Source organism: Aegilops tauschii, chromosome 6, assembly GCF_002575655.3.
Source record: "Aegilops tauschii subsp. strangulata cultivar AL8/78 chromosome 6, Aet v6.0, whole genome shotgun sequence".
Classification (NCBI taxonomy): Eukaryota; Viridiplantae; Streptophyta; class Magnoliopsida; order Poales; family Poaceae; genus Aegilops; species Aegilops tauschii.
The window spans coordinates 494,258,365-494,268,842 of record NC_053040.3 but is presented as its reverse complement, the minus strand read 5'-3'; the positions used below and the strand labels follow the sequence as shown (position 1 = coordinate 494,268,842).

The following is a 10,478-nucleotide window of genomic DNA, read 5'->3' as shown; positions in this document are numbered from 1 at the left end:
TTGCCATCCAAACAGAAAGTTGTAATCCTCGGTTTACTAAACTTGCCATCAAAAAACGTCAGGGTAGAATTGTTTAGTGCCACATGTTTGGCACTTATCAGGGTCCTTTATCGGCAAGAGGTGTATAGTACATATGTTTCTCACAGATAGGTTTGAAGAAACGCGGTAATTAATCATTGTGACTGTTCGAGGATCATATGGCCTCTACATAATGAGTCACATGAGCATAATAAACAAGCTGACGACTGGGCCGGAGACAACGGGACGGAGAGCTGGTGCCGATTAGAGAGGGTAATCGAGCTGCTGGAACAGCAGGTGGCGATCACCATCTGTTTAGCTAAAGATAGGTTTGGTCCCCCTTTAGATGTGTTTGGTTCGGCGCCCACGTGTTTTGTGTATTGTATATTTGATCCAACTGGCAGAAGAAAAACTATACCTATTACAGAGTTAAGCGGCAAAGGAAGCAATTGATCGATCGTTTGATTCCTCGATCCCCGCAATGGAGTAGTCATGGCTAGCGGCGGTGGACATCTTCATCTTCCGCGGCGGTGAGGCCGAGACCAAGGGGGACACCAGTGCCGGAAAGCAGATGGGGGAGGATGCGAGGACAAATGACTATGAGTTTATCTACACACCTCCTCCATGTCCATCTCCTTGCGCCGACGAGGAGCAGCCACCACCGGAGGAGATGATGAAGTAGCAAGAGGATGTTTACATGGAGGAAGATCGGATCACGAGGTATCGCGGGTTGTGGGAGAGCCGCTTCGCCAGCAAATTCGGCTCCTTCAACGATCAGTGTAATACTAATGCTAGTATATAACAACACCTCTCCCCTGTTCGCGTAAAATTTGGCTCCCTGTATATATTCATTCATTGTAACTAGGAAGAAAACAATTGCAGATTCCATCCGTTCATGGAGAAAGAAATTAAACAACCACAAATCAATGGACGATAAGATGATTGAATGAGCCAACATTTTTTAGCATGTCTTTATAATGTTTTTAAAGAAACGTTTGTGTGTTAATTATATTGACAACAACAACAAAGCTCTAGTCGGCCTTGCAACATATAGCTTAATTCTGTTTCATGCGACATTTAAGCGACTCTTGGTACTCGGCGCACGTCAAAGATGAAAAAGTGTATATTAGTGTGGAGAATTTCGATACCATTGAATAAGTTGTCGAAGCCCGAGAGGAGGTGGTCCTCAATCTTAGGTCGAAGAGAAAGAAGCTAGTTGACATCGGAATTTGTGTTGATTCTAGACTGGTATTTTTCTTGCGAAATTATTATACACTGCATTTTTGGAAAACTGAAGGAGGAAATGGAATCGTGCCATGCGTATAATTTTAGCATGTATAATTTTGTACTAAACTTCTATTCCTATTTAAACTAATTATACCTACTACAATTTTAGTAGGTATAATTTTATGTTTTACTTAGTTGTTCTATCCATGCAATTATGGCACATCAACAGGTCCTGCATGTCATTCATAAGTAACACATTTTATTTTTATGTGTTATAATGGGCGGTGTATGTGTTGGACGCTTGCAACATATTATATGGTTAGTGCTTCACATTTTTTAAAATACAAAACGAGAACATATTTTGTATGTGCAAAAGCTTAGCCAGGAACTTATATAATCCCAGTCGAGAACTTATATAATTAATATTATATAGTCCAAAATATTTTCTTTTCTAGACACGATTATGTTACCTATTTCGTATGTCAACTATTTTAAAATATGAACCGAGAACAATCTTACATTGTCCTTTTTACTGGTTTTAGTGGTTTTATAGCACCAGTTTATACATTACTTTTAACAAGTTTACCCCGTCAACATATGGGATATCATGTAGTGTATTATAGTGAGTTTGTATGTGCCATTAAATATCTAAAATGAGTTGTAGAGTGTTTTAGAGCACATCTATAAAATAATTCGGTAAAGGATTCTACAGTATAAGGTTGGGTTTAGTTCACATACCCATATTTCCCAACTTGGCCACAATTTTTGCAACTACACATGGTCAATTTTTGTTATCACTACAACAACTATGAAACTGTCAACCTTCTTAGCAAAATGTCTCCAATATACTGCTCTTTACTTTTTTGTGACCAATTTTGCAGTCAATTTTTTATGGCACGCCACAATATAATAGGACAGTGTGGCAAAAGTCAATTATGAACCAAACGTATTCTAAGATTACCAAATTAATATAGGTGCAACAAAATACATAACTACAGAGTATACTAGGTTCTACCAGTAGCTTATACTCGGAATACCATCTTGGTTCTCTCTTGTTGGTGTGCCCTTTTCTTGTTCAAATTCCCGTTATTAAAAATATCAACCGAGGTGAGGCGTGACAATCATTATACATTATTATTTGTTGATCATCTTTGTCAACCTCATCATTGTTGTTGGTCTTGACTTGGCAGTCAACCTCTATCTTTATTTTTATTCCAATACTCCTTCTACTTTCTTGTGCATGTACTCCCTCCGGTCCTTTTTAGTTTGCATATAAGTTTGGTCCGAAGTCAAAGTATCTCTACTTTGACCAAAGTTATTATAAAAAGTATCAACATTCACAATGCCAAATCAATGTTATATTCGTTTCTCAAGCCATGGGTTTCTTTTTGGAGTACTCTTTCTTCCCCTTGGCCTTGTACGTCCAAGTTGAGAAGTGTTTCATCATCGAATTTCTCCTCCTCCCAAGAATCCATTCCAAATTTGATACCAACCTGAATTAGACGAAACATCACGAAGAGTACAAGATCGAATCAGGTAAAATATAGGGGACTAGGTGTTACTAAAAGTCCTAGTTGACATCTCAACGGAGAGGAACCATCACTGGATCTTGTAATTATTTATCAGCAAGAGGTGTATGTATATTCTCAAAAAAAAAGAGCAAGAGGTCTATGTATACTGCACATATGTTTCTTACTGGTGAGATGTGTAGAGGAATAGGATGCAACTCTCAATGTATTAATGGGTGCATATGCACAAGTATATATAGTACATAGGGCAAGTCATATCCTCAACTATACACAAGGAGGAGACTTGGAGTACAAGAATACATGTGCTAAATACATATCTCAACACCCCCCCGCAGTCGAAGTGACACCGTTGCTGACGCAGAGACTGGACCGGAATTCCTCGAAAGACGTCGTGGGCAAGCCTTTGGTCATGATGTCGGCAAATTGTTGGGAGGTGGGAACGTGCAGAACACGGACATGGCCAAGAGCCACCTGATCCCGAACAAAATGGATATCAAGCTCAATGTGCTTGGTGCGACGATGATGAACCGGGTTGGCGGAGAGGTAGACGGCGGAGACGTTGTCGCAGTAGACAACCGTGGCCTTCTCAACAGGACACGAGAGCTCGTGAAGAAGCTGACGAAGCCAGGAGCACTCAGCAACAACGTTAGCCACAGCGCGGTACTCAGCCTCGGCGCTAGACCGCGAGACGGTGGGCTACCGCTTGGACCACCACGACACCAGGGATGGTCCAAGGAAGATGCAGTAACCCGAAGTAGAGCGACGGGTGTCCGGGCAACCAACCCAGTCGGCGTCGGAGTAGGCGAACAGATCAGTGGCAGTGGAGGCGCGCAGAGTAAGACCAAGATCCATAGCACCGCGGATGTAGCGGAGAATCCGCTTAACGGCAGTCCAGTGAACATCTCGAGGATCATGCATATGCAGGCGGACCTGCTGAACCGCGTACTGAAGCTCCGGTCGAGTGAGAGTGAGGTACTGGAGAGCACCAACAATGGACCGGTAGAAGCCAGCATATGGAGCAGGAGTACCATCAGTAGCAGAGAGCTTGGCCTTCGTGTCGACAGGAGTGGCGGCCGGTTTGCAGTTAAGCATACTAGCACGGTCGAGGAGCTCATGAGCGTACTTCCGTTGATGAAGGAAGAAACCATCAGGACGACGCACCACCTCAACACCAAGGAAGTAGTGCAACGGACCCAAGTCCTTGATGGCAAACTCAGCACGGAGACGATCAGTAAGCCGGCGAAGGAGCTCAGAAGTGCATGCTGTCAGGACATATAATGAGCGTGAAAAAAGACACACATGATCAGGACATGCCGGATCAACAAACCCCGTGGGCTGTTGACAGAAAACCTGCTCCTCAAGATGACCGTGGAGGAACGCGTTGGAGACGTCCATCTGATGAACCGGCCAGGCACGAGAGACCGCCAACTGTAATACAGTGCGGATCGTCCCAGGCTTAACAACCGGAGCGAAGGTGTCAGTGAAGTCCACACCGGCGCGTTGCCGAAAGCCGCGAACAACCCAACGCGCCTTGTAGCGATCAAGAGTGCCGTCGGGACGAAGCTTGTGTTTGAAGACCCACTTCCCGGTGATCACATTAGCGTGCCGGGGACGGGGAACAAGCTGCCAGGTCCGGTTCCGCTGCAAAGCGTCAAACTCCTCCTGCATGGCGGCCATCCACAAAGGGTCGCGGAGAGCGGCCCGGACCGAGGACGGCAACGGGGAAGGAGCGGACGTCGAGGCGGTGCAGACGTAGTCATCCGCATAGCGGGAGCTCGGGCGAAAGACACCGGTGCGCGAGCGTGTGATGGGGCCGGCCGTCGGGGCAGCCGCGGGTGGCGGCGAGGCCGTGGCAACCACGGTGTCCACGGGAGAGGCCGTGGCCTCCACGGTGTCGTCGGGAGAAGCGGGCCGGGCGGAGGACGAGGCCACGGCGTCGGGAGAGCCAGGCGACACCGGGGCCGCGATCGCGCCAGCGGGCGACCGAGGCGGGGTCGGGGCGGGCGACCGAGGCGGGGTCGACGCGGCGCCAGGAGAGGCCGCGCCAGGTGAGGCCGCGCCAGTGGGGGCCTGCCCAGCTGTTGGCCCAGCATGCATGGCAGAGGAGCGGGGCGACGTAGGCGACGTCGACGCGGCTCCAGGCGACGAAGGCGCCGAACCGGAGGAGGGAGCCGTGGATGGCCCCGATCCGGAGGAGGGCGCCGCGGGCGGGGTGGCCGGAGCACCCAAGGCCAGCAGCGGGCGGCGGCGCGGAGGAGAACCCGCCGCGGGAGAGGAAGGCGGCACCACCTGTTCCTGTGCAAAGGGAAACACAAGCTCATCAAAGTACACGTGCCGGGAGGTGATGACACGGTGAGACACGGGGTCATAGCAGCGATAACCCTTAGTGTTGGCCGGGTAACCAAGAAAGACACATGGAACGGAACGAGGAGCGAGTTTATGAGGTGTGGTGGCGGTGGTGTTGGGGTAGCAACGGCAACCGAAAATTCGGAGACCATCGTAGGAGGGAGGAGCGCCATATAGGAGATGGTGAGGCGCATAGTTCCAGCGCGGACGGCATGGCCGGAGGTTAAGGAGGAGGGTGGCGGTGGCGAGGGCATCTGGCCAAAACAGAGAGGGCATGTAGGCATGGAAGAGAAGGGTACGCACACACTCATTGAGGGTGCGTAGGATGCGCTCGGCACGGCCATTCTGCTGGGAGGTGTATGGACACGTGAGACGAAACACGGTGCCGTGGGAGGAAAGAAGGTGGCGGATGGTGAGATTGTCGAATTCTTTCCCGTTGTCGGTCTGAAGTGCGAGTATGGGTCGCCCAAACTGTGTGGAGACATAAGCATAGAATGCAATGAGGGTGGCGGCAACATCGGATTTCCTACGAAGAGGAAATGTCCACACAAAGTGAGAGTAATCATCCAGTAAAACGAGATAATAAAGATAACCAGAATTACTAGGTACTGGAGAGGTCCATACATCGCTGTGAATCAACTCAAACGGAAAAGATGCAACTGTGGAAGAGGAACTAAAAGGAAGGCGAACATGTTTGCCTAACCGGCAGGCTTCACAGGAGTGAGCGGCCGTTTTATTACAGGAAAAAGAAAATCCTCTCATTATTTGACGAAGTGAAGAAGTGCTAGGATGCCCGAGACGAGCATGCCAAAGATCGACGCCTGTGGAAAAAGCGCGAGGACCACCCGGAGATGACGGCGGATGAACTGGGTAGAGGTCGCCGGGACTGTCACAGCGGTGAAGAATCATCCTGGTGCGAGCGTCCTTAACAGAAAAGCCAACTTCGTCAAATTCCACAGTTACAAAATTGTCACGAGAAAGATTACGAACGGAAACTAAGTTCTGAATAAGATGAGGAGAAACAATGACATTATTAAGAGAGAGAGGTCGAGAGTTAGAGGGAAAGGGTGCAGAACCGACATGAGAGATGGGAAGACCAACACCGTTACCGATGATGATGCGAGATGGAGTGGAAGTGGGATGGACGGAGGAGAGGTTACCCGGATGAGCGGACATATGGGAGGTGGCGCCAGAGTCCATAATCCAATCGCCGCCACCACCTGAGTATGGCGGCGGCTGCTGCAGTGCCGCTAGAAGGGCCGGGTCGTAGTAGGGGGCGCCGTACGCGCCGGGAGCGCCAAAGGGGGGCGCGACAGGAGGGGCGCCGTACGCGCCATATGCGCCGGCAGGCGCAGCCAGGAGCGCCTGGTGAGCGCTAGGGCAGGGGCCGAGGATGCCCGGGGCGGGGGGCCGCGGCACGGGCATGCTATATGCGTGCACGACCCCCGTCCAGGGGTTATAGCCACCGGCCCAGGGTGGCGGGGGCTGCTGCTGGGGAGCCTGACCGCCACTGCCGCCCCCTTTGCCGCCGCCTTGGCGTTGGCCGCGGCGCCGGTTGCCGCCGTTCCCACCGGTGCGCGGAGGTTGGGGCGGCTGCGGCACCGGCGTAGGGTGCGGGACAACTGGAGGACGGGGCACCGAGGGTGGTGTAGAGGCGCCGGTGGAGAAGCCGGCGGCGAGCGCGGTGTGGACGGCGCGGGTGCGGAGGTGCTTCATCCGCCGCTCCTCAAGGCGAAGATAGGCCACCGCCCGCTCGTAAGTAGGGTTCGCCATGAGGGTGAGGTTGGAGGCGGCGTTGCCGAAGTCCTCGTTGAGGCCGGCGGTGAGCGTCGAGAGGAGAAGCTCGTCGCCCACCTTGAACCCGACGTCGTTGAGCTCGTCGGAGAGGGTCTTGAGCCGGAGACAGAAAGCGTCGATGGTGGAGTCGTTCTGGTGGCACCCAAAAAATTCCTGCTGCAAGAAAACAATCCGTTGGAGCTTGTTGTCGGTGAAGAGGCCATTGATCTTGGTCCACACCGTGTAGGCATCGTCCCCATCGCGAACGACGGTGTGGAAGATGTCCGGAGAGACGGTGAGGAAGAACCACCGGATGAGGGTGGCGTCAATGTCGAGCCAGTTGGCGTCGTGGGCGCCGGCAAAGAAATTGGCGAGACCGTCCACATGATCACGAAGGTTGTACTCACGGAAAAGGAGATTGAAGTAGGTTTTCCAAGCATAGTAGTTTGCGGAGGCGTGGCAGAGGATAATGGGGACGTGATCGGAGAGGTGGATGTTGCGGATGTCGGCGGCTTTGGGCTCATCGGGCTCGGACCCGTAGGAGGAGTCGAACGGGTTGCTAGGAGGGGCGCTGGAGGAGGAGGAGGTGCCGAGGGCTGACATGGCAGAAGGAGGGGGTGGCGGCGCGGGATGGGATCGGGGAGGGGTTTAGGGTTTTCGGGAGGGAGGCGGCTCGGGGGGTGGGGAGCGGCGTGGTGCGGCAGGGAGGGTGGAGGCGCGGCGGGGTAGGGTTGTGGGGGAGGGAGAGAGGCGGCGCGGCGGCAGGGGAGGCGGCGGCGCGGGACAGCGGGAGGTGCGGCGGCCTGGGGAGGCGACGGCGGCGCGGCTAGGGCTGGGGACCGAGGGTTAGGCTGATACCATGTAGAGGAATAGGATGCAACTCTCAATATATTGATGGGTGCATATGCACAAGTATATATAGTACATAGGGCAAGTCATATCCTCAACTATACACAAGGAGAAGACTTGGAGTACAAGAATACATGTGCTAAATACATATCTCAACAAGATGCAGCAATCTTTGTGAGATCCGGCGTTCGCCGGTCGCGTTTCCGAGAGGGGAATCGAGCTGCCGTAACAGCAGCCGGCGGTCGCCACCGGAAGCGGAGGGAGGTCCATGGTTCAGCGAAAGAAAGGTTTGGTACCCCGGCTGTCTCCATGCAGAGATTCCTTTAGCCGCTTTTGCTTTGGTTGGTGACCACGTACGTGTTTTCTACGTTTGATCCAACTGTCAAAAAAAATTATCTAAACCTAATTACAGAGTTAAGCGGCAGAGGAAGGAAGCGATAGATCGATCGTTTGATTCCTCGATCCCGGGCGATGGAGGAGCTGATCAGCAGCGGACTGGCGGGGATGGACATATCCATCCTCCACGGGGCCGAGGGCGAGGGTGAGGGCGAGGACGAGGCCGAGGCCGAGGATGCCAGTGCCACCAGAGAGCAGAGGGAGGAGAAGATGAAGGATGTGAGGAGGGAGAACCATGATGAGTATATTAACAGCACACCTCCTCCATGTCCATGTCCGCCGCCGCCGGCGGCGCCGGAGACGACGACGCAGGAGGAAGAGGAGGAGGAGGGGGTTTACAGGGAGGAAGATCGGATCGCCAGGTACCGCGGGCTGTGGGAGAGCCGCTTCGCCGGCAAATTTGGCTCCTTCGACGACCAGAGTAATCACCTCTAGCTCCCCTGTTTCGCTCGCATCACTACCTATTTTTCATCCATTAGATTGTAGCGAGGAAGAAAACAACTGCAATTTCATTCGTTCACGGGAACTTGCTCTACTGATGCCACAAATCCACCTCACTCATATATTAATTACGATCAGTTATTAACTGTGTGCAATGTTCTTGTTAATGTAGAAAAAGAGATCAGAGACCCTTTCTAACCAGCTTTATTTAGCATGGCTGTGTCTTATTTGCTGATAACAACAAGCTCTATGCGTTCCCGTGACACACAGTTTAATTTTGCTTCCTGCCATGCAGCAAGTCTTGGTCCCACGCGCTTTACATTCGGACCCATCCCGAGCTACGCGAGACCTCATTGTACCATGCAGATCTTCAGCGTTCGGGTGGCTGACCTGGAAGACGGCCTCCGGTGGCCGCTGCATGTCCACGGCCTGGTCGCCGCCAGGGACACCTCGGATCACAATCGCAACTTCCTCTTCAACCGCACCAGGGATAACTGCCAGGTCCTCACCCAACAGGCAAGCACCGTGCATCATTTGTTGTCTCTTGTTTTATGTTAAAATATATTTCCTCTGATTCTTCACCTTCATCGAGTTGGAGCATGAATTTGATATATTCGCCATAGTTCTCGTCTTCGTTACATGATAGTCTGCCAACCATTTTGTTGGCATGTGTTGCTTGCATTGCAGGATCCATACCTACTGCTGACAGGCCCGTCGCGCGCGATCGTGATCATCGACCCGATCACGATTGAGTTCCAGCTGAAGGTGAAGAGCAAGATGGACCCCGAAGAGGACGAGATGCTGGCCTTTGGGATCTTCAACTACCCCCAGACCTACCTTGCCACACATGTGATCCGCTCTGGTATCCTCTGTGACCGGTGCACGATCGAGCTTGCCTACGCGCCGTTGGACCCCTCGGTCGAGGCGACCGTCATCGGTGTCCGGATCATCGACGGTGTCTGGCCAGAGGGTCTCCGAGGGCGCGTCGTCACCGAGGTCACAACCGTGAGGGAAGGAGAGGTGCTGCTGCTTGACTCCCGGGACGGGAAGATGCCGATCAGCCCTCGACCGGCGCGGTCGAGCTCTCGAGGCGCGTCGTGTCAGTGGACCTCGAGGGGGGGAAGCTGGTTGTCTCCGTGGTGGCGTCCCCTCAGACCGCTGGCAAAGAAGACGGCGATGATGGTGGTGGCGCTGCCGTCGTTGTTGCGCGAGGCGAGGCCGTGTTCGCGCCGAAGAGGGCCGGCACGAGCAATGGCACCTGCGATCTTGGCTTCTGCAAGGTGGATGTTGCTGTTGCATGGTCCCTTGTTTCAAGCTTGTGGAATGAGCGGCGCGCCCTTGCGAAACTCGCGGAGGAGAGGGCATGAATGAGTGTTCTTTGTGTTCCTGTGTACTGATCTGCTCACAGTTGATCTAGTCTGCTAGTTTATTCAGTCTACTTAATTACTATATGTTGATCTAGTCTGCTAGTATATTCAGTCTTCTTAATTACTATATGTTGTGACTGGTGAACTGATTCTTCGTTTTGTGTTGACATGCACCTGGACCGTCTCTGTTTTTCACTTGTCTTTGCTCAATTATAAGTAAGTTTTGTGTTGACCTACTTTGGTTTGTTACCTGTTGGCTTGCAAGAAGTAAAACCTGAAAGATGCAAGTGTTCCTGCAAAAACATACACATACAGTGATAAGTGCAGATACAGGAGACAAAGCACAAGTCTCAGCACAAAATCCACTCATCATGTCATTTCAGGTTTTGCACTACAACATGACATCCTGGCATTGCATTGCAGGCTTCTACTTTCAGAACAGTAAGATGAGGCAATACAAATGATAATCATGAACTTCCAAGGAACAGAAAAACAGATTTGCACCGTCGGTGCAGCGAAGCATGACACA

At 51.9% G+C, this 10,478-nt stretch overlaps 1 protein-coding gene across 1 annotated transcript; it reads left to right on the top strand.

Moving 5' to 3' along the window:
- The first annotated feature begins 626 nt into the window (after positions 1–626).
- LOC109770597 (uncharacterized) lies at positions 627–10,198 on the top strand. Its single transcript, XM_073500740.1, has 4 exons — positions 627–696; positions 8,454–8,562; positions 8,878–9,098; positions 9,270–10,198. Exons 1-4 carry the CDS (start codon positions 643–645, stop codon positions 9,951–9,953), a joined length of 1,068 nt encoding a protein of 355 aa, XP_073356841.1. The 5' UTR covers positions 627–642; the 3' UTR covers positions 9,954–10,198.
- Positions 10,199–10,478: the final 280 nt, after the last annotated feature.

Bases quoted from the DNA above. Each gene is read 5' to 3' on its own strand.
- LOC109770597 (XM_073500740.1), top strand. From the start codon at position 643: ATGTCCATCTCCTTGCGCCGACGAGGAGCAGCCACCACCGGAGGAGAT. The intron at 697-8,453 runs GTAGCAAGAGGA...ACGACGACGCAG, and splicing joins CCACCGGAGGAGATGATGAA to GAGGAAGAGGAGGAGGAGGG. The intron at 9,099-9,269 runs GCAAGCACCGTG...CTTGCATTGCAG, and splicing joins GCCAGGTCCTCACCCAACAG to GATCCATACCTACTGCTGAC.